At 40.7% G+C, this 25,307-nt stretch overlaps 1 protein-coding gene across 1 annotated transcript in view; it reads right to left on the bottom strand.

Moving 5' to 3' along the window:
• gabra3 (gamma-aminobutyric acid type A receptor subunit alpha3) overlaps positions 1-25,307 on the bottom strand; it is a 111,486-nt gene that overhangs the window by 29,804 nt on the left and 56,375 nt on the right. Inside the window, exons 3-4 of the mRNA XM_080483680.1 lie at positions 21,074-21,195; positions 16,312-16,379 (exon numbers count right to left, since the gene is read on the bottom strand). Coding sequence (XP_080339806.1) covers positions 16,312-16,379; positions 21,074-21,195 — 190 coding nt within the window. The remainder of the gene's footprint in view (positions 1-16,311; positions 16,380-21,073; positions 21,196-25,307) is intronic.

Genomic DNA, 25,307 nt, shown 5'->3' on the forward strand with positions numbered 1-25,307 from the left:
GGTTGTCCATTTACATGACTGTGCTCAAAGCTACTGAAAAAGGCAACTTTTCTGTAATGAAACCCAATCCAATTTTATTGTCTGTCCATACGGATGTCAGTGTTAATGTTTATAGCCTACAGTTGTCTGTGTGCGTTTGTGTGGTTTCATTACAAAAACAAACCAATAGCACCAACTTGTGGAACGGCATGTTGACTACATTTCAGCATTCCTGCCATTTCCGGTGAAGGGACATCGTTTTCAAAATATTGCTGTGTCAACGAGAAACTTTTCTAAAAAGAAAAAGTAAAAACGATGCGTTTTCACTTGAAACGTTGTCATGTAACTGGGCCTCGGGCTGAGAGTTTCTATCCTCCAAGGTGACCGCAGTTTCCCCCTTGACCTCAACCCTTTTGAACAATTGTGGCATCAGCTTGACTCCAGTGACCAACACAACCCTGTTCACGGACACTGTATTTCAGGTTCCTAAATACTGGGAATTTCTCAAATAGATTGACTTCAATTTCTGAAATAACAGGCGTCGTAGCATTCCATTTTATTGTAACACCACAAGACAACAGGATGGATGTTTGTTGTAAAGCAGCTGTTTTTTCACTTTTGACTTCATAAGTACAAGCAGCACAATAGCAGAATATCAGTCATTTAAATAATAAAAAAATAAACCTCTACTTCCTCTGAAAACAAATAAAACCCTGTTTCCAATAACATGTCACATTGCCTGCAGCCATGTTTCAAAACAAAACTTCCTGAAAGCTGCCCTGAGTATATCCTCAGGATACTGGTATAAACAGGATGGGCCGTTTATAACCTCTGATCTGTAACATTGAAAACAGCTCATATTAATAGTTCAAAGGCAATTTGAAAGCGACATGATTGCCACAAATGCTGGTGGTATAAAGAGTGAGAGCAGGCTGGTGAGCACCATGAGACAGAGGCTGTTTAATTAAATTCTAATAAATTGCATGGGTTCCATTGAATTCATTCCTCTGATCCATCACATTTCACCAAACAAGTCAATGTATAACCGTTTTGCAATTTGTTTCATGAGTACAATCTACATATTTGGCTCTGCAGCACATCCCACCAATACATGTTTCTAACAAATGTGGCACCATTTAACACTATAGGATTTATTGTCAAAAAACACTTATGATGATGCAGTTATCTTCTTTCATTTTGTTGTGAAGACATCTCTGTATTTTCCGTCCATTTAGCCCTGTTCTGTCTGGTCACATATTAGATTCTCGGTCCAGACCATAGTGTCATTTCTGGGTCACGAGACTGACCGATGACTGCACTCATGTGGACACCAGGACAAACACCACACTGTGATTTACTTGGCTTCTCTCCTGAGCCTCTTTGACCAAAAACTTTAGAGCAACACTCCATCAAAGTCTGACTCTGTTTTGGCCTCGAGAACCATTCAAATCTCTATTCACCACATTAACACTCCCGAGCTCTCCCTATTCTTTTCTGTATGAGATGCCAAACTGTTCCCCAATCAGTGTAAAAACATCCAGCGATGATTAACCAGACAATAGTGGGCTCGGCCCGCCGGGGTAAAGCCATCATTCGTTTGTTTTCTTTTGGAGGGGAATCTCCTTTAAACTCAAGGAATTAATTTGAAGATTGAATGACAGGAATGAGGAAGAGTAGAGTCAATCTCTACACAAGGCCAAATGGCACAATCGGCTCTCATGCCAGCTGGTGTTCCTCCAGGGACTAAGTGATTGATTTCTCCTTGACAGAGGAGACAGAGCGGAGCGTCTACCCAACAGTAGTTTTCAAACGTCTCGGTATTTTTTCATGCAGAGGAACAGATTTACAGCGGCGAACGACTCCAATTTAAATGACACTCTGCAATGCATTCATAACAGCAGTGTTGCAAATACATAAATACTGAATACCTCTTCACACATAATGTATACCTGTAGAATATTTGTTGACACCTTGCCTTGATTTAAAAGCAGAGCATGATGGGAAATGCAAAGAGGGGAGTCACATGCCACAGTGCTCCCCAGATGGATTAAAAGTAAACTTTAGAGAAAAAAAAAGTATGCATTTAAATAAGTCCCTGATGCATTATCTATTCAAATGTATTGCTAAAAAAAAATGTTTAAAAGAATAAAAAGCTGAACCTGGAAAGCGGAATAAAAGAACAGAATCGAAAATGTAATTACAGAGCGCAACAGTTATTATTTTGCTTCTCACTTAAACGCTTTATTTAAAAGTAAAAAAAAAAAAAAAGACGGCAAATTCCCACGGCGCAATTCAGTGCAACGGCGCAGAACTAAAGATAAGTGAGTTTAAAGAAAATCTTTTAAATAGGTGATGAATGACTCAAAGGAGCCATAATCAATATTCCTAGATTAACAGTAAATTAAATGAGGGTGTGCCTCGTGAGAAGGGTCACTCAAAGTGACAAGCCAGAGAGAATTATTAACTGACTCTGCAGTTCTTGCCTCAGCTGCTTCTACCTGCTGCAGCCAGCAGACGTCGGCCACAAGCCCCCAGTGTGCTTTCAATTTCAGAGAGGCGGGTAGATGGATGGACTGCTGGGAAGTTGGCTGGATGGCTACATAGATGATGAGGCGGCTGAATAAATTGAGAGATACGTGGCTGTAAGGGGATAGATGGATACGTCTAAGACTGGACACATGATTAAAGGGATGAATAGATGGATAGGTCGATGGTTAAATAGACACATGGATGGAGGGATGCATAGCTCAATAGGTGACTAGATGGATGAGTACATGCTAAATAGGCAAATGCATGTCTAAAATGATGCCTAGATGGATACAGATGGTTTAATCGATATCTAAAAAGTGAAACAGTCACCAATATGTGATTCTAATAAAATCTCCTGTATTATCATTTTTGCTGCAGGTATTTGAAAGAGTCACTGATTCTCATTTTGCGTGGTGGGTGATCAGGTCTGATCAGCCGATCCGTGTGTTTGTTGGTCTTGTACACACCGGTTGCTACGGTGACGACCACGTGTCCACAAGAAGCCATAAACAACCCAACAGGGAGGGCAATGACATGGACTCCGGTATTCACCGCATGGCAATGTGGAGCCGCTGTGCGGGTTTGATCAAAACAATGAGACAACACGCTGAGAATATTCTTCCGCTCCGAGATATTGTTCGTGCAGCTGTCAGACTTGGCATCGCGGTCCGGCGCGGAGTGCGGTCCACACAGGGAAAACACATATGGATTGAAACAGGCTTTGTCATAAGCAGAACACGTGTGATTTGTGGCCGTTCAGACTTGGATCAGATTCTCTGCTGGGTATGCTCACAAAGCGAGCTTTGACTGACAGCCTGAGCACAGCCCGAGACACCAAAACAATTTCAGCCTGTTGGATGCACTTCCCGTATGCTTTCAAGTACTGTAAGCCTCAAAGTACACAGCGAGGCTTTTGTCTGTTTCAGCGCCAGTGAGCTCAAGAAGTCACATCAGGTTACATTCAATGGAGTCACCTTAGCCGTTGCATGGAAACAACTCGGAGCCGGTTATTACGAAACTCTGCAGTGCATTCCGGGGTATTTTGATTCATGTTTATTTGCACGTCTCCCTAAAGATGTAGAAGCACTGTCACTTGTGTGCCATAACTAAATGAGCCTCTGATGTTTTCAAGTCGAGGTTAATTACTGCACGCTCTGAGTCAAGACTGTGGGATTTCCACTGCGGCATTTCACTGGAGAGGGAGCGCGCAAAGAAGAGATAAAAACAAGGATTATAAAACGCGACACAACCACGTCATGCACACAAAGGCATGTCTCCTCTGCTCGGAGTGTTGGTCACAGTGGAGCAGCAGCAGTGGAAGAGAAGCAGCCAATGGCAGGGCAGAAAGTGATGAAAATGAAAGGAAATGAGGAAAATGATAGGAAATAGCTGATAAAGGTGGCAGTTAAGGTAGGCAGCTAAATGGGTCTAGATGTTAAATAACCACACACTGTCTGGGACCCTGATAATGGCAGGAAGGTTGTGTCTAATATCTGATGGAATATTAATGCAGTCTTTAAATGGAATAAATTATATCATTAAATTCGAAACATTTGCTTAGTACGTCCCATTTTAATCATGTCAGCAGGCTCCAGTTTGAAGCATATCTGTACATGTCTGTCATTGGATTACGTTATTTCAGTCTGATGAGTTTTAGTAGTTTTGATGGGACTGGTTTCCTGTTAATGTTTTGAGTTGTATGGTTCTTTAGAAACCAAAGCTATCAATGTACTTGTGCAAATCCATGTTTTGTTGGTCTGAGCTGTAATAAGGTACATTCGAATTATGAGGTAAAGTGAGGGGCTTTGTCTAATAACCAAGAAAATGAAAATGGTATTGGGTTATTAACACAATAATTTGTTGTTTTGGGAGTACATGGTATTATGTAAATGGCAGGCTCATAACATATGTGGACTCAAGTTTATGATGCTTTACTTAGATTGTAGAAATCATTTCTTTGAATTTTCTATCTGCCTAAGATTCTGTCAGTGTATGACAGCTGATGAAAGTGTACCTTTTGTCAGCCCAGTTCAGGTGAGCTGTCACACAAGTTTCATTTGTTACATGGTGGCTTGGCAAATTCGAAATTTCTGCAAATTAGAGTTCTGTCATTTTAGTGTAGAAAACATAAATGTAAAGTCATGCAAATTTTTTACATGTTGGGGGGAAGAAAAACAACCATTCTCAACTGAGTCGAAGATGCTGAGTTTGCACAAAAACAAAGCCAGAGAGGATAACTACCCTGGAACCTGGACTTTGCACACAGACTGTTCACCTTTAAAATAAAGAATTTCAAGCGATTTTTCTCCCAGGTGGACTAGTGCCTTGGGTTTTCGGTTGTGCACTTGGGGGCTGGAGCAGACAAGGGATACGAGCAGAAAAAAAGAATGCTTGTAGATGAATAAAAGATCCAAAGGCCCCTGGTTGTGTCTTCAACGTGCTCCTGATACGTTTGACTGCAGCCATTTAATGCTGCGAGATGAGCTAAGTCAATATAAGTGGAGACGTAGACCAAATGCAAAACAGCCAGAGATATTGAGTGAAATCATTACTAAAACATTGTCCTGCTGTGATGTGAAAACCCGCTCCAACAAATATCCTATAGGCCTTGGATGAGCTAACCTTCCACATCTGACACATACATTTTGGTGTGAATATTTACTGGTGTGAACTTCCGATTCGATGGTTGATGGTTCAAATCATCAAGTAAATGTAAATGTAAAACTGGCTACATATTTAAAATCCCTTTACCATTCAATACATGATGACGATTAGACGTTTCTAACAGTGGGGAGACCTGTACAAGTTGTCCTGGACTTTCTTTATGCATACAACAAGTTATTGTCTTCAGTTCCAGGCTTGATGCACTTGTTCTGTTGATCTAGATCAGCTGTCTGGTCTGACAGGTTTGATGTAGTGCCTCTGACGAGATATTATATTGTGCACGGGGACCGTTTTTCCAATATGTTGTGCAGGAATGGAATTCATGATATATGCCATGATGTCTCGATTTTGACAGTGCAAAGCAAGCCGAAGACATCCTCCGAGTTTAGGTGTGTGTTTGTGATACAGATCACTTCTTAGAGGGAGCATATCAAGTGGACCTATCTCTTGTGGATTTCACACTCTGGGCATTGTAATGATCAGTCAGAGACTTGATGAATGTCTTAATTACAAGTCCCTCTTATTCTCCCATTGTCAATTATCTCCGTTCGCTTCGCTTCTCGTTGGCTGTTCACCTTTCCCTGCTGGGAGCGTAACCTGTGTGAGATTTGCAATGAGCTGTGAATCCCACACCAACTCCAATTATCTTCAGAGTTCACAGGCGTCTGCAGCTCTGAGGCGTAAACACGTCCCGGCACTCACTGCGCCCGACTACAGACAAGAACATTGTGTTCCGTGGATTCAGAAGCAGAGATGTGGAGGTGAACGTGTGGAAGCGCCTCGCACATGAGCCTCATTGGGAAATGAGTGGCTCTTTTGAGATGCTCAAATGGTTAGGGATAATGGAAGAGATTACAGTGAATGGATATATTAACGTAAGTGCAAATGAACTGTGTCCATCATGCCCAACCTTGCCGACCAATCAATATGTATACACCGTTAAGGATGAGCAAATTGTGCTCACTGATGATGTGTTTCAGTTCATAAGTGCTTCACATCACTGCTGCATTCAGACGGCGCACGGAAATCCTAAAGAGGTCGGAGGAATGGTGGATGAGCATGCGGTTGCAAGAGTATTTTGGTCAGGAGTCATTATGAGTAAAACAATCCTGTCTTAGTGTCACCTTTTAAACATTTAACCAAGGCTTTAAGAAAATCTGCTTCTTTTTTTTTTTTTTTTTAAATATGTATTTTTCTGTTAGACCCTGTGTTAAATTCTTTGATTCTCTCAGGGATAATATTTCTCCGTTCAATTCATCCTATTCACAGTTAACCTTAATTATACATGCTTGGAGCAGTGGGATTCAAACCTGCAACCCTCCGCATTTCTCATCAGAAAGTGTGAAGCAGTTCAAAATTCAAAACTGAATAAGTCATGTTTACAAATTCTTGTTTTGCTGAGTCAGGAAGTCCATTTGTTTGCTGCTCTGTTCTTTACAAGTTTCACCATTGAATGATTTATATCAAAGAGAAACGTTACTACAATGTCCTCTGTGTGAACCCAAATGGAGAAACTGGTGCTTCTCTGCTAAACCGGCTGCTCAGTGATACAAACAGCTGTAAAGAGAATCATTCTTTAATTTTTTAATTATAATTTTTTTTTTAGCATTATAGCTTTGCTATTATTGGTGCACTGGTTGCACTTGTGTTTAGAATTACAGCACAGGTTAAATCAGAACTATCGTCTAAAGCTTTACCTGCGCAGTGTGAATTTTTATTTCATCACTGTCACTATGTCAAGTGTTCATTTTCTAGATCAAGATTCCAAATGACTGTGAAAAGATCTAAATCGTGCAGCTGTGTGAATACAGCATGTTTACAAGCAGCTGACACTGACAGTGGTGACTACTGAGAGAAGTTCACTGTGAGAGACTCGGCACAATGTGAGCCCTAACGAGCATATGCTAATTAATCAGTTTATATTCACGCTCAACCAAGTATCAAGTCTTAGGAGTTTCTTTTTGAAAATAAAATCTGTCGTTTCATTTTAAAATATAATTGAAATTAGGAGTAATCACATTTCATACACAGCCCAGCCAAGTTTTGGGAATGTGTGTTTTTTTTATTTTTTATTTTTTAATTCCTCCTCTGAAAATGTATTTAGATTTCTTTATATTCACGATTGTAGAATTTTATTTTCTATTCAGAGTCTCACTTTACATGATCGGATTGTAAGATTTAAAAAAATAAAATAAAAAATTCAGCCTGACAGTAAATAGAGTGGCTGTATTGAAAATGCACATCTGTACCTTTTCCCTCGAGTATATCTGTCATTGTCTTTGTTTGATTAAACGTGGCGGCCTCTTTTCAATACGTTTGTAAGCTCACAAAGTCAAACACTTTGACTTTGATTGCCAAATGATTGCAGGATACTGATATTTTCATGTTAGGCTGTCATTATTACAAAAAAACCTTGGTTGATTGGGTGCATGTGGACTGTGCCTGCACTTTTTTTTTGTCTCCCCCCCAATTCTTTCCAACCCCCGCACATGAATCACCTTGTGACGTTAGAGAACACACTGACCTGTACCAAGAGTGTACAAAAAAGAACATTAAAAAAAGCAAGCTCTATTTTAAGAGTACATCTTTTCTGAAAGCTTCGGAGAAAACACATTTAAATTCCACATGTTCTCTGAAATGGTGGGCTTAATTGGGCTTACACGTCTTTGAACAAGGGCGTCGTGATTAATAAAGAATCCAAGAGTTCACCTTGAAATTTTAGTGGCACAAACATCCATCTGCTCCGTCCAGACCTTGAACCGATGATACATATCGACGTCGCTGCTTCCCTGAATTTTAAGCACGAGGATATGCGCTGAAAATCTCGGGTATCACAGAAATGTTTAGCCCCCCTGAAATCCTGCAGCCCTGGTGAGATCTGATGTCTTTGTCAAAGAGAGCAGCAGCGCAGTACATGTGGCATCTGAAATCGCTTCACATTTCATCAGCAGAGGCTTGTCAAATCCCACCATGAAGCAGGTACATGTGCTGTGACGCTGCATGCATGTGAATAAGATGTGACTCCATAGAGTTTCTGAGAAGAAAAGGGGGAGATGGAACAAAAAAATAAGAAGAGGCAGTGAGAAGGGGGAGACTTGAGGTTAAGAAACACATCCAACCACTTACCAGAGATCAACGTCAAGATTGTAACCCATATCCCTGCCCCTGTTGTGACTAACTTCTGAGATTTTCTTTAGTGGGGCACAACTCCAGACAAGGTTTCATGTTATTGGCCTGATATGTAAGTTTCATGCCGATTATGCAGTTAGCTTCTCTCCTGTTGTGATACGAGATGCTCGAGGCAGATGTGGCGTATTGGGGTCCCAGGGAAGACTGAACCAGTGGCCCCGAGGGTGAGCGAGAAGCAGACATTTCTGGGACACTTGATATTACAGGGATGGGTAATTGGACCACTGGATGCAGACAACATAGAATATGAAATGCCGAGGGTATAGAGCGTGCTCTGTCTAGGAACATCTCGGTTTCAACTGTCCCAGAGTATTTGAGCTCTACATTTTTAGCCATGTTTGGAGCATGACTCTGGGGGTGTCAGTTGGACACTCTGATCCTCCCCAAAATATCTCAAGAAGCACCAAGACTTTTGGTACAGTCCCAGAGGGTTCAACTGAACGACTTCAACTGTCATGTAGTTCCTCAAGCCAACAAAAACATTACCAATCTAAAGAAATTTCTATGCATTTGCTTGATAGATTGGAACAAAGCTTTATGCATGACTTTATTATTCCCAGGAGTTGTACCTTTAATGGCTGAGATAAATGCTGAGGTCATGAAAGGTTTGGATGGAAAAAATATTTTTGTAATGATAGTTAAAAAAAAAAAAAGAAGATGGTGTGTTGATACTATCAAATTGCTACAAGGGGAATTGATTTGGTGTAAACAACCTTCCTCCGATTATTATCAGTATGTCAGCAATAGATTTGGGAGCTTGTTAGCATGACCTCAATAGCCGACTATTCACGTTGTCAGGCTGAGTCGATTCCCAGTAAAAACTGTGTGACATAAAATACAGTGCTCGCTCAGCATGCAAACAATTGGCCTGTTCAATGAAGGCCTGCACACATGGACAATGCCGTTACACAAAGCCCTCAGACACTCTCAGTCCGTGTCAATCTGTGAGCAGCCCTGTAGAAAAGAAAAGAAAACCATGATTTACACACTTAAGAGAACTGTAATGTTCCTTTCCAGGTTGAAGTTACTTCAGTGACGCGTTCTATTCTTCTCCTGGTGTCCACTGAAAACTTGTGGCTCCTTTTGTCCCCGTTTATGTGCAGCGTTTTGAAGGGAAAACGGGAAAAACCTCTGTTGTGTTTTTGGTGTCCGTTTACACGACAACGCTGCTCCGAGCCACTGAAAACACAACGTTTTGGAAACGGCTTCCAAGGTGGACAAACCTTTTGAGTAGTTAGTCACCTGTAATAACAATCAAACTTCATCGTCTGTCCATACCGATGTCCGTGTACTCTCCATTCCTAATGTTTAGAGCGTATTGTTGTCAACAACCAACTCGTACATGAAAGCTACATCGTTTTCAGCATTTTCCGTGTGAACGGACACAATATTCCAAAGCCTGCTGTGTAAAAGCGAAGCGCTTTTACTTCCTAGGTTACCTTGTTGTGGTTGTCTGACTAAAATGAGCCTTTAGCTCAAAGAGACAATTTACTCAATTAGAATCTCACACATCCAGAAAACATCTACGGTACTCCCAAGGTCTTTGCAACAAACATATAAATAGAATAAATAGATAACATGACTACACTCCAAATCTGTTGGTCCTGGGGGAAACGTACATTTGTATATTAATAGCAGTGTAATCCCAATAGAGAGTGTGTTTCCAGTCACGGTAATATATGGTAGCAACAGAGCGACGCATATTTTAGATGCACATGAGATTGTTTCAGACCATTCCCGTTGTGTAAAAGTCCACTCTGAAAAAGCTGAAGCACAAACTATTAATTTAATTTCTGTGCTTTTCAATAAGGTAATGAGGTTTTTCCTCTGGTGTTAAAGTTCCGAAGAATCAAGTGGCTCTTTGAATCTATATGAAACTCATCACAATGCAAAAAAAGCACTTCTTAAAAAACCGATCTATAGTGTCCTGGCACTAGCTGAAGAACAATATATAATGATAATGACAATCGTGTCCACCACATTGTAACCCGTTAACTTATACTTCGATTGCCTTTTACCGCTTCAGAGCCTTCGAGACTCAAGACCAATGAAGACTTCATCGCCTTCATTTGTACGCTGACAAAAAACGTCGATGTGTCTCGCTGAGAGCGTGACGACCCGCACACATTTGACTCGCAGGGGGTTATCGTGTGTTCAAGTTCCCGCATTGCATCAAAATCTGCAGGCGCTGAAGTTTATTCCTTTCGGAGGTGGAGCACCAGTTAAGAGGGCTTATTAAAGAGCTTCATTAAAGGAAATAAGTTTTGACAAAAAAAAAAAAAAAAAGTAGTGCCTGATAACAAGATATAGACTGAGTGAAAAGATGTTTTTTTATGTCCCTCAGCACTGCACGGCCAGTTTCCCTCTTTGTTTTAATCACTACATGGCTGCCTCCAATTAATCAGCTGAACTCTGGTGTATTGTCTTCAAAACAAAACTTTCCTTTGGTGAACACATCAAGGAAATACTGACAAAGCTCGTTTCCACCTCAGACATACCTCCAGGATTAGCCGTTTTTCTCTCTTTAACTGACCTAGAAAAGCGGTCGAGTTTCCCACAACTGTTCACTGCAGTGCTCAATACTCAGCGGCTGTCCTGATCCAAACTCATGATCCAAAAAACACGATCGCATAAACCCCGACCAAACCGTCGATGGGCTTTCATTGGCTCTTACTCACCAGATCACGGAAACGGAACCACAAAGCCACGCTCCCCTTCAGATTCTAAAACCTGAGCAACCCACTCACCCTCAGAGGAAACCTCTTCTAGAAATGACCACCAGTTTCAGCGATTGATGCTGCTCATTATGAGAATTCAGACCGGAGACCTACTTATTTAGTTGTGCCCACAATCCTCTGTTCACTGTATAAAGTTTGGCCTCGTCTTTTCACTAACTCCTCTCAATAAATGACCTGAAGGTACAAAGGATTAATCTCTTCACAACGTTATATTTTTGCAATCCTGTCCAAGAACTCTGCAACACATTCAGCCCGTTTGGGAAGTCGGCTGTGAGGAGCTACTCTTGAAAAGTTTTGCTCTGAAGCTCCAACAATGTTAACTGGATTTTGAAATCATTTAACAAATAGAATAAAATGTAAACCGCTTTAGTTGATGATTACATTTAAATGTGTCAGGCTGTAAGACCAAATCATGTAGTAATGGCCAATAACAAAATAATGTGATAATTTCGTTTTTTGTAATGGAATAAAGCCTATATTGTAAAAAACTTGCCAATAGTGTAATAACATAATTGATCCATTGTCATAACAACATCTTGCCAATAACGTCATAATACATTAAAAAAAGACTGCATTTCTTGTAAATACACTTTTTTTTTTGCAGGTTTTGTGTAGTTTACTTTAATCTATTTTATGATATTATGGGCTTTATTACATTTCTAATTGCTTAAATTAGTTTTCACAGACCTTCGCTTGGTTGCAAATCCATAGAAATAAATTCAGCCAAATCCCACATCCAATATGACAGACTGAAACAAGATTGAGTATTCTTTCAGACTGCACTGCATATTGTTTACAGACTGTCGATGCCTTTTCTGTGGCGTGAAGTCTTCCAATGGCCGAGCTTGATGATCTTTTGAGGCTCGACTGTGGAGAATCTTGAAAGGAAACATTTGAAGCCTTTGTGCAGCGTCCATGAGAGTTTGTGGCAGGAAAACCCGACGCTGCCTGGGGCCAAAACGAGCCCTGCCTGGGTAATGACCTGATACTGACGAGGAAACGCAGAAATGTGAAAAATGCAATATGCTGATGTTATTTCCTTGCATCTGGGAGGAGTCAAACACCCCGGCTGCTACTTTACAGTCATTGATTAAAGGCAGAAGATGTATGTGCGTGCCGACAGCAGGTGCTTTGCTTTTGACAGGAGACAAAATGCCCCCTCGCTGACCTCGCTAACTGTGGCTCTGACCGGAACGTTACAACAAGTGGGCTTCTGTGTCCCATGCTGTTTTCCGTTGATTCATGTTGCTGCCAAGCAGAGCATGTGAAGGGAATAAAGGATTGGATCTAAAATTGAGCTCCGAGAGACCCCAAAGGTGATATGTGCTGGAAAAGATAAAGCACTGTCTATTGTTGTAAAGTATGGCAGCCAAGGCTCCCTCACAAAGCAAGCTCAACATACTTTGCTTCACATATTCCATCTTCACAATGGCAGGGATGATCTCTTGAAGGTGGACGTCCACCAAAGGGTTTTCATTTTCATGAAATGTTGAACGGACACCAGGAACTGCATCCAGCATGGACAGAAGCCGCAGTGCTATACTGGCGACAATTATAATAATCTTTTAATTATTTTGGTAAACCTGATTGAAAGCTGGCATTTATATGCTAATTTGCCCACATGACTAAAAGCAAAAGCAATTTTTTTTTTTTAATGACAAACCACTTAATTGTCTACAATTTTGTCATTTACAATGTTTGGCGAGTTGTGTTGCAAAAAATTATTAATTATTTGACACCACTCGGCTAGTTTTCAAAAGCAATACATGAAATTACACCTTCACATTAATTGTGTTTATAATTGTTTTCTCTTTCCGATTCATTTTGAGATAGCCAGGCTTCATAGTGGCACCATCAGTTTAGAATTTCTGAACCAATAAAAGGCAACAGTTTCAGCAGCTTGTTCTTGCAAATAAACAGTAAACAGTTCCTTGTGTCTCAAAGCAAGTTGAGAGTTTTGTCGACTGAGGGGACCTGGCTTCAGAGCTGGTATCCCAGGCTAACTTCCCTCCCGGGTCTCCTGATGACCACAGCCTGCCGGCTGAAGCAGAAAGAGATAACAAGTAGGAAAATGCTGGTGGATAAACACTATCCACTGAAGACCTTTGACTACTTCAATCATTTGAGCCTTCTGTGCAGGAGAAGAGTAATAACGGAGATCCGCTGCAGACACAATTGCTAGTAACTACACCCTGAGCTGTTCACCGTAACGGAAACACGTTAACCAAATGTAGCTCGTGAATAGCGGTGATGATGTAAGGTTATAGGGTTTTCCCTTTTAACAAAGAAAAGTGAAAACGAAAAACTTTCGTTGCGGTTTGGGCGTCTTTTTATACGACAGTGTTGCTTGGAGTGACAGAAAATGCAACTTAAACAAAAAAAATAATGCTGTTACTGTGCATGCGCAGCACAGCTGTAGTAAATAGTTCTGCTCATTTGATGACAATGGTGAACTCCAGAGTGCTATATTTGCTGCTCACTCTTTGAGGACTTGGTAGTTTTACAGATGAGAGTCACTGTAATAACGATCCAGCTTTGTCGTCTGACTGTGTACTCACCACTGCTCATGCAATGTTCTCCTTCTCTGCTTGTATGTGTGTGGCTTCATTCCAAAAACAACCAACAGCGCCAACTTGTGGCCTGGTATGCTATCTACATATTATTTTTCAGTGTTTATGTGTAAACAGTTTTAAAAATGTTAAACGCGAAACTTTTCGAAAAACAAAAATGCACAAATTCTACACTTTGACTTGAAATGTATTGTAAACGGGGCCAAGCAGAGCACTAAAGACATAAATGTTGTTTTTACATACGTTCAACTAGAAAGTAGCTCCTTACTGTTATCGCATCAAAAAATTGCATAATAACTTTACTGAAATTAATTGTGATGAATAATACTTCTAATATTATTCCTCTGATTTTGTACTTTATCAGCATACTGTTTAAAATTCTGTAACATTGACGTATTAAAGTAAATTCAGTAATTACTGAAAGAAGAAATCTTTTTGGAAATAAAGTGCATTTGCTTTAGTTCTAAACGTCAACATGGAATTTAGTGCACCTGAGAATACTCTTAAGAAAGATTACTTTTTTTAGTCTGTTGGATGGAAACAGTTAAATACAGGGTTGGGTAAGAGCACGCCTGTGTGCAAAATACACAACAAGAATTTCCATGCCACCAAAGCAATTCAACTGTTTGATGCCCTCTAATACTCAACATTCAGTATGTGGAATTACTTTTGCAGCCTTGCTCCACACAGAATAGAGCACATAGAAGAAATAGAATGTTAAAATGAGCAATTGATATCTACATGGAAAGAAAAGAATTGGCAGAAAACTACAACAAACACTATTTACAAGAGTGGTTATAGAATCTGATGAAGGAAGGATCTCCTGTGGCCAACTTCACCGGCCTTTCTGCATGGATGTTAAGAATTGTACGATATGTTCTTTTTTTAACTCTAATCTCGACAAATGTGTTTTAAAAATATGCATTTGATGTATGCATTTGTATAAATCTATGAAATGATTCACTCATCTACCAAAATCAGTTTGAATTAAAACATGTTGCATCATGTATCACATAGAGACATTTAAAATGTCATTAATTGGGATTAATTACCAAGCCCCTAATTAGTTTGATGATCACTTTTCAATCCAGTGCCGCCACTAGTTTAAATATGCAGAGTTGGGCTTCAGTGAAGCTTCACTTCAAAAACATATGAATCACAGCCAGCAGAAAGCATAAACACAGATTGAATTCTGCAACTTGGGACTGTGGAAATATTCTCAGTCGACCACACATCACCCAGAGCTGTGCCCGCAGTGAATGACGAATCTTCTCCAAGCCCGTGAATTTAAATGTCATCAATATGCAAGATATATTTTCTTAATAATTTAAAACTACGGCTAACTTTCGTGGGATGCCTGCAACGGTTCTGTAGCTTCAAAAATGCCTTGTACTGTTGGTTTACTTGGCTGGTTGGTTTGCTCTCCACTATAACTGACCTCACACAAGCATATGAGATCCTCCAGAGATCTCTCAATGAATCACGTGGAGTCGGAGTCTGACAGCTGTAACCTTGAGCCGCTCCTGAGAAGCTAAGAGCAGCGCCATCGCTCTGGGTGAAGCAGCTCTCCATTGAGACCCGAGCACTCCAAAGTTTTTCCAAACGCAACTAATCTTTGCCACGTCACACAAGCTGTCGAGCCGTCTCTGTGCTGAGAGAGGAGGAAACCACCCAGAGCTCACAGCGGTCAATTAGAGCTGCATGATCAAATATGTCAAATGCCGCATAAGGTCCCAAGATGAAGCACAAAGCGTCTCCGGCAGCTGCTGTTTAAAGGAGGTCATCCAGGGCTTGTGAAGGAAATTAACCAAAAATAGTACTGATGAAAAGAGAGCGTGTTGAGTGAGAGTGACTCAATCCAAATGACGAGGTATGATATAATGTCAGGACATAAATTTTGTATTTTCCCCATTTTATTCTAATTTTTTGAATGTTTGGGCAACTAAAATATGAGGCATGGCTCACCTGCATGGCCATCGGCGGCGAGTCACATTAGTCATAGTTTCCTTTTTAAAATTCCATCTTGTCCTGAGCTCAAACTGCCCGACCTAGATTTTGGTACTCGATGACAGACAACATCATAATGTTGCATCTCTTTCGACAATGTCTGGCCCAGACGCTGACACACAGCACATTACAGAAAGTCTGGGTTACTCTAGTGCAGCTTTGGTGCTTGGATGCATTAATGTAGCACAGAAGAAATCGTAATAAAAAATAAATTACAAGGCCCGCCAGTGTCAAAATCATGTATAAGGGACTGTGCAGGAGCAAGATCAGGTGGACAGGTGGAGCGCCTCGTGCATAAAGTGGTTTTCTTTGAGCACAACAGGAATATTGTTTTTAGCTTTGCAGTGTCGGTCTGGTGCCTCCAACAGTGTAAAAACATGAGAAGAAAGGTTTACTTTTGGTTAGTTACTCGGTGGGTTATTCCACTGTTTTAGTTTGTTTTCATAATGCTCCAGGCCTAATTACATGTAAAATTATGCCAACGGCTGGAGGGTGAATGTTGTTGCATCATCACACAAGAAAAAGTTTAACATAAATTACGTGCAATTCTGCAGAGATACCCCCCGATTTAAATGGCCTCACAGCAACACTGCGAAGCGATGAAAGGCTGCTTGGATCTGATGAGTGTTACTCACCATATCTGTGTCCGACACTGGCCCGAAACTTGTCACGTAGATGTTTGTCCTCACTTCTGTCACACTCTCTGAGGAAAAGAGACAACAATGAGCAGGAGACATTGCAGTGCAAGTAAGGAGACGATAGCCTTTGTTAAGCTGCTTGTTTGTGTGCATGACGAGGAAGTCTGCCTGTTGGCTTTCAACTAAGCTGCTTCACAAATAAAAACCTCCGCAGTAATCAAGGGTTAGCGAAACACTTCAAACTGGGGAAGAACCAAGGACGACGCGCGCGCTGCCTGTGAAGAATCCGTGGCCTTCCCGGCAGCTTAATAGGTGGCTTCAAGCCGTCTTTGTGCATCATTTTGTCAAATCCATGTCCTTGTTGTCGTGCCAGAGACTGCAGGTTTAGGAACGTAAAGCCGGACTAACAGTATTCGACATTTCCTAAAATGTAGCGAGCAGCGTTGGACAGCACTAGTTACTGCGCTCCCCAGGATATGTCCCAGGAGGCTTTTTTTTTTTTTCAGCCTCCATTCAGAAGCAAAATGTTGCTGCGAGAGACTTCACAGATGCTTCTTGATAGTTTTTCTGTCAGTAAAACTACCATTTGTTTGGCTCAAGCTACTTTTGTCCACCACAGCGTAAAATCTGCTCTGGGCCAAGCCCAAGTTTGTATCTTTGGAGAGAGGACATCCCCTTTGACCCAAAATAATTTGAGTTAGCCTGCCCCAAAAACATTTAACAATCCCTGAGGGATGACTGGCTCAGGAATAAAATACAACAGTTCAGCATTAACACATGGGGCTGTGCGTGTATATTTTATCCAAATAATGGGCACACGTTGGTGCCTTAACACAATTTTTTTCCGCCCGCGCTCTAATCACATTAGACACGATGGCGTCTATTGTTGTGTGGGTCTGGCATGATTCTCACGAGGCTGCGCATATTGCCGGGCCCCGATGTATTTTTTATTCTAATTACATGTATCATTGCACATTACGTTACAATGCAAACTCTGTAATTGCTTTTGCTCTGTCATCATGATTTATAGATGTTTCCAGAAGCTGGAGCAACAATCAGATTGATCATTACACACGGAGCTAGTCAACACATTAAATGATGGTATTAATGACGTGACATGGAAGGACTGTTTCCAAACACTTCACAAACGATTAGAACAAAGCATTAAGTGGGGCATGATATGAAAGTCGTGACAGATCAGATTTTGCCCTCTTCAGTGTGAGCTGAATCAGCTTCCTCTGGGGCGAATGTGTAAAGCAGTCTCTTGGGCCAGCGGCGAGACAAATAGCTGCTCCCAGTGGAGCAACAACCAGAGAGTGATGAGGCTTTTCTCCAAAAGTGAATAGATCCTCGACTCTAACTGTGTCCCAGATCTAAGAAACCACCCACAGGTGAAGTCTCTAATCCTTTGGCAAAAGGCCCCCCTGAGAGAGGGGATCCACTTCCACATTAATCATTCCGGCGACGCAAATAGCGCTCACAAATACACGATTATCACAACACAGAGTCAGCAGTTTGCATGGCAGACCTAGGCAGGGGAACAGAATGAGCTGCCCCGTTTCTGTTTACAACAATGCACCAGAGCATGGGGCAGAGCTAATAGATGCTGCTGGAAATAAAATGAAATGGCATTTTTCACTTTCTATCCAGTCTGCGTGTCTGAGAGGGTCCCACATGACCGTTTCTCAAAAGGAGCAGTGTGGCGAGCGATCGTCCAACAGGAAGAAGATTGGTAGCCTTGTTCCAGCAAAGGTGGACGCTCTGGATTCTGATGCAGCAGGCGGGCTACACTATATTGGTCATTTTTGGTCTTTTGGCTCATCTGCTTTCATGAACAGATAAACCTACCTGTATGCTTAAAACCTAATGTATTCTGATGTTTATTGAACAATGTCTTGGACTATAATAGTGGACATGGAAAATTAATTCAGTTTATAAAGTAAGCTTCAAGGCAAAACCAGCTATGATCGTTCCAGTATACATAAAAAGACTTGCCAGATATTTCAAACTAATCGGTTTTGCCTATGGATCCTAACAGTTAACAATATTATCTTATGATGAAAAAAATATAAGTAGGTCCACCATTAAACCTCAATATATCATGTATACACATCCTACGGTCCTCTCACACTTGGAAAAGGCACAGATTTCGACTTCTATGGAGCTAAACTAGAGGATTTACTGTAAAATTCAGGTTGTTCCTTGCGCTGCCACTTAAAACAGCCTTAACTAGTTGCTTGGTGGTTTAGCAGGCCGACTTGGGGTCTCCTCCAGGCTGGTTTTGGCCCATGGGCCTTATGTTTGACCTGCTTCAGAGTGACCATCAATCTGACAAATCCATGCTAATCTACGTTTAAAATCATTAACTAATGACTATATATCAAGAATTTAAAAAAAAAGACGAGAGTATGTCATGTAACCACCTGCGTCACAAATCTGGGAAAGTCAAGCTTGTTTGCAGATGTAAGACGACGCTAAACCTGCCTCGGAGCTCATTTCACATAAATAAATTCAGCTGAATATCAACACAGTGTTACCATATACTCAGCCCCTGAAACAAAATCCCTGGAGTGGCTGATGAATAGAGTGTTATTTCAGCCAATTAGAACAATTTCTGCTGTCCCTGTTGTTTTGGCTCTGTTATAGTTTGCTTTAGCCGAAAGAAAATAGGTCCAGAACCTGGAGCTCGGAGTCACCGCATACAGAATTTGGTAGCTGGAAGACCTGACTGGTGCATGCCCTTGCAGGGGTGGATGGGTGGGTGGTGGGGGGGGGGGATTACAACACTAACGACCTGCGTGTTGCTTCTCCTCCTGGTTTCTGCCACACAGACCCAGTTATCGGCCTGGTGGGTGTTCAGCCCGGCGAGGACGCTCGTGGCTTCAGCGGCATGCATCAGAGCAGAAATGGCCACTTCCAGCTGGCTGGCTGAGAAATGGCAAAGCCTGTTTGAGCATGTGGGCTTGCTGTTATGCAGCATTTTTTTCCTGGGGGGTGGGCGCGAATATTTGGAGGAAATGGCAACAATTAGAGGGATTTCCACTGACATATGTGCTTATTTGCCATTTGGGCATGATTGAACAAAGACTTTCACCCAAGGGAAGCCACATTTCCACAACAGTGCAGCGACAAAGTGACCTGACGTCATTATGATCTCGGTGTCGGTCCATCATCTGTACAAGCTATCATGCCTCACTGTGCACAGCCGTGGATTAAACTGATTTCATTTCGTGGATGAGCCTTACGAAAAAAAAACACAGCCAATAAAAATATAAATAAATATTTAGCCATCTGGGGACTAATATTTACGACAAGAAGTAATACTCATTCAAGTTTGATTCATTTTCAGAACATATCTTTTATGGGTGTGTGGATTTATAGAAATTAAAAAAATCTGACCACCTTTTAGAGATATTACACTTATAGCTTGGTACTAGTGCTTATTTCATTTCGTTCATTTGTTTTGAACTCCATGTACTTCCTTTTTTGAATCATGATTTATTCTCACAAAATCCAAAATACAGGATATACTGAGAAAAGATCCACATCATTGACGCCTCACCCTTTTGGAAACATCTTCCTCCAGCTTCATCACACATTGAGCCTGTATATATTAACTCCTTTTCTCTTTTAGTTAATGATCACCTCGAAATACGAAGCTTTCCGTAATCTAAGGCCTAATAAACAGAAAGTTCCATTAGTCCAGTTCCCTATGATTTGCAACTTTCAGCTTTTGTTTAAGCTTTGCTGCAGCTGGTTGAGCAGGTTGATCACAAGTCCAGCGTCCGCCACCGCATGTGCATTTGTGGAAGTGGTTTTATGCAGGACCCCGAACACCAGGTTGCTTCTGATGACTGGCGAGGACATTGCATAGCAACGTTGTTGTGAATAATGTGTGAATGTGCATCAGGTTGAAAACCTTTTACTGGCCTGCTTTTTACACTGGATGGTGGCAAATTAAGAGTGGACAGTGAAGAGTTTACGTTGCGACATTATCTTTTTATTTATCGTAATAGAAAACAGAAATGCTCCGATATCTATATGAGGTATGCATTGTAGATTGATCTGTGAAAACATCTCATAATTGTTCTTTAATGGTTCCTTTCCTTGTAGTGTGTCGTCATGCTTAGGTCCATAACAGCTACAACTGTGTTACGCACAACCAAAAAAGAAGAGGCTCATATATAATTGTTTGTTGGAAAAAAGTATGAAAACAAAAGAGGCACACTCCTAATTTCTCGATATTCAAAGACGAGTCAACCTGTCGTTATGCTGCTTGCTGCCTGAGACTCGCGTAGGAATCTACCAAACGTTTGAAAGTGCCGATATAAGCTACAGGTCAGCAATGCAGCTGATAAGCAAACTGAATCAATACGCCCACCGAAAGTAACCAAAAGAAAATACAAGCCTAATCTACCAAATCGGGAACCATGTCAAGCTCTCAACCAAATAGCAATTAAGAGTAGATCTGTGTAGTACAGTTACATCGTATTTTAAGTGGTTTCCTTCTTCACTTCAGCCTTATAAAAAAGCAGGTTCATGCAATCCAAAGATAAACAAGGCTTTCTGATGCAATCTTTATAAAAGCTAAAGGGACATAAACATGTATTATGTAGTATCACCATGCTGTTATCTATGATACTCTGATATACCTCATCCACATTCTTTAGCTTCATCTGTATGTATCTCTGACCTGAAGCTGAAATCTTTCACTGTGTCGGTGTTTGTGGTTATATCTACAACATATACCGCCGCTTACCTCCCAGCCCGGGACGTAGTCTGTTGTCGTATCCATCCAGCAGCCTGTCGAGGATTCGGGTGAAAATGGTGATATTGTCTTTACTATCATCGGGCAACGGCTCTCTGTGTCCAACTACTGCCCTGCAGGGAGAAACAGGAGGAGCGAGGTGGAGTCAGAAAATAGAAAATACATCAAATGTAAAAGAAACGTTGGTATGTTGTGTAAGTGGACCGCTGAGACTGAACTGCTTCTGTGCTGTTTGTTTCTATAAGCAACTGCAAAGCCGGTATTTACAAGTTTGTGTTTTTAATCCCGTTTTCTTTTTTTATTTACTAGTTTCCAATAATTAAATAGGATTCTCTTTTTTTCTTTTTGTAATCAAGATTGTAACTCTGATTATATTTATCAAGTCTCCTCAGAATATGATCTTTTGATTCATTACATTTCCAGAGTGCATGTTTGGTATTTCTCTCTCTGAAAAACGCGAATGTCAGCGACCAGCCTCGGGCTTCAATCAATATTTGAATAATATCTTTTGGTGGGGTTTGTTTTGTTTCACTCTTTGCACAAGCTGGGATCTCTATATTTACAAGAATAAGTTGTGGTAATGATTTATGTCGTAATAAAGAAATCTGGCGCAGTATTTTGTTAGAGGATTCCTCAGATGAAACTATGACAAAAACCAGTTGATGCTAGAAAATATTAGTATTTTAGATTAAAACACATTTTTAGAATAGACTAATTCTATATGTATATACATAACTTTAATGAAGATTAATTGAAATGATAGAACTATTCCAACAATAGCAGGCTATATATAAAGACTAGATCAGATATTTCAAAATAGAAGCACATAAGAATAGTTAGGTTTTTTACTGATTCTGCAACTCAATAATATCTTAAAACACATATTAGTCTGTCTTTTAAACAAAAATGACAAGTGTGAGTTTGTCAAGGCTTGTTGTGTGAGAGCGGTCAATTTTTGTAATTAAAATCTTTCCTGTGCTTAACTTTTAGAGGCGACCCGGTAAATCTTCACCGTTCCTTCTGGTCTGGTTTCATCTACAGTGCATGTTTGATATTTCTCTCACTGAGAAACTCGTACGTCAGCAATCGGCCTCAGGCCTCGATCAATATTTGAATAATATCGTTTGGCTGTATTTGTTTTGTGTTGCCATTTGCACAAGCAAGGTTCTCCATATTTACAGAAATAAGTTGAAGTCTTGGTAACGCTTTATGCCAAGAAAAGGAAGTCCTGTGCAGCGTTTTGTTGGAAAAATTCCTCGCATGCTATCACCCGCTGCTTATTAATTTACATGGCCCACAATCCCCTACAGAACAATATTGTGGTGAGATGAAAAGGCCACTATACTGTAGGTGGAACACTGATGAGTTAATGAGTACCGTCTTTAATTAAACTAAAATCCCCCGAGGAGCTGACCTATAATATGTGAGTAATCCCTGTCAGCCATCGCGCCGCATCCCGCTGCACTATCGGCGGCGCAGGCTTCGCGCTGCACACTCCGGATGGAGCTTTAAGGAATTTAGGGCTTCGGGAGAAACCCGAGTTTTTCCTCGCTGGATGTTGATCAAAAGGGAATCTGACACTCTCAACAGCAAATCTGTCTCTGCTATTAGAGGGGCTTTCTCCGACTTAATGTCTCCAGTAATAACAGCTCGAGATAAGAGTCCACCTGGGCTGCAGCCGAATCCATTAAAACACTTTGCCGGGTGAAGGTCACAACGTCAAATGCATAAAATTGTAATTATTATCAGCATGGGGTGTTTGGGAGTTCAGAGTGATGTTCCTGCATGCTCTAAGTAGGAAAAAGCACCATCATTTTGAAGCATGTGGGCAAATGACTTCAGTCTGGCTAAGTGGCTATTATGAGGGCATACTGTATGTGGGCAATAAATAAATATCAATTAAGCATCAGGGCTCCCTCATGTTTCCTGCGACGACTGCCTCTGTGCCGTAATAGCCTCTGTGGTGTACAACAAACAGGACATAAAGATTTGTGAAGCTGAAAGAAAACAAAGATAAAGATGTTTTTTTGTAGCGAAGATGAAAAGCATAAACTCGGCCAGTAATACTTTATGAAGTACTCAGTGAAGCATTACCGCTATCGAGACTATTATTTTTATTGCACAAAAAAAACAAAAAACTGTATTGTTTATCTAGATGGCTACTTGTGATACCAATGAATGCAGAGGGAGTATTTGGGGGAAAAGGAAATTAGTTTTCCACGGTTTTTGGCGAAATCAAAAACCCATTTTGATGTTCTTTAAGGTCAGCACAGTTTCCATTTATTCAGCCTCCATACCAGACCGGCAGACAGAATATGGACCTTTGGTTAGTGAAGATTATGAGACAGAAATTTAATGGAAGGATTACTATTGCAACAACACATCATTAGTGGGGTAAAACTAACCTGTCTCACGACCTTCTAAACCCAGCTCACGTTCCTTATTAGTGGGTGAACGATCCAACGCTTGGTGAATTCTGCTTCACAATGATAGGAAGAGCCGACATCGAAAGATCAAAACGCAAAAACTCTTACCCTGTGGTAACGATTCTGACACCTTCTGCTTAAAACGATCATGAGTTGTGTATTTTTGTGATTTGTTTTCAATGTCTATAAAGCACTCTGTGCTACAGAATGTATGAAAAATGCCATATGAATAAAGTTCAATCGATTGATTGATTATATATGATGCTTGCAAAACAATTGCTTTACTTTTTATTTTTAAGTTCCAGTGTGCTGCATGTGTTCGCCTTTCGCTGTATTGAACGATTACTATGTATGATTTATCTGACAAAAAAAACCAAAAACACAAAAAAATTGAATGTTAGCCGAATAATGCTATGTGATATAAGAAATATATTCAAGAGTTGGGACTTGAATGGGATAAAGTAAAATAAATAATTATAGAAAAAAAAAACAAGTGTTAAAAGCACACACATTTACTCTTTCCTCGGCTCCGGTTACACAATGTTTTCAAGTGAAAACGTAAAAGTTTTGTTGCATTTTGGGTGTTCGTTTACACTACAACGGTGCTGGGAATCTCTGAAAATGCAACTTTTTGAAAGTGCTTCGACTCAGTCTTAGTATACACGGTGGAAAAAGCAACTTTTTGAAAATGCTACTACTGCGCATGTGCATCACGACTGTAGTAAGTAATTGTTCATAGTATCACCTCAATGCTAAACAGTCATTCAAACATTAAGATGCGATTAAAATACGATTAACTGATTTTTATTGGTGATCAAGTCCCTCAATATGAAGATCGATTTCTTAATGGAGTCTCAGCACTAATATGTTGAGTATATTGAACAGAACTTAAGGTTCAGCTCTTCATTGCACTCCAAGACAAAATTACTTGCTCACTTCTGCTTTATACCCACTTTATCCAAGCATTAATTTAGATTTTTTTTTTTCTCCACATCTCCTCTTGTTACCTGCTTTATCCAAGTCAGGGTGGAAAGGCTGGATTCTACCCCAGCTGTCATTAAAATAAAAGTTCTTCATGCTGCACCAGCTCTTCACAGGGCTGGAGCAAAGACAGACCTCAAACACATATTCATCCGTCTTCTCCGTTGATTTATCCAACTTTGTGGGAGGTTTCAGCAAATCCCGGGTGACGATAGGGCAAACACAGTCACAGACTTCTACATTCATGCCCAATTTAGGACTATGAGACTACAGGAGTTGTAGAAAACTCACACATGCACAGGGGGAACATGTAAAGCTGGGACTTAAACATGTGGGCCATGGGTCCTAACCACTGCTCCACTGCAAACCCACGTAACAGAGAGTGATCACTGCAGCACCGTACCAATCGTTGCAGTCACTCTCAGTTAAATTGACATCACACACACACAAAACAATACACGCATGAGAAATTCACAGGAAATGAAGCTTGCATGTTATCTCACATTGCACTGTGTATGTTTGTGTCATTGACTGAGCTGAGACTCGGTTAGTAATTTCTTTATCACCGTTCACAGCAGACTGTGACTTGTCCAGTCTTTATCTTTTTTCCCCCCACAAGTGTCACCTGGGATTGGCTTCAGCTCCATACAAGCTTTGTCTAAAGACCGCAGGTATAGAAGTGACATCGGTGGAGTTTTATTATGTAGAAGTAACAAGAAATGCTAAATTAAACAACACATTTGTAAGGAATGTAGTCTTTATGTGTGATTGGTATTTGATCTCAGTATAGTTATGTAGTATTCCAAAAAATTTTAACA

This window comes from Lipophrys pholis (genome assembly GCF_963383615.2).
Source record: "Lipophrys pholis genome assembly, chromosome: 16".
Taxonomy (NCBI): domain Eukaryota; kingdom Metazoa; phylum Chordata; class Actinopteri; order Blenniiformes; family Blenniidae; genus Lipophrys; species Lipophrys pholis.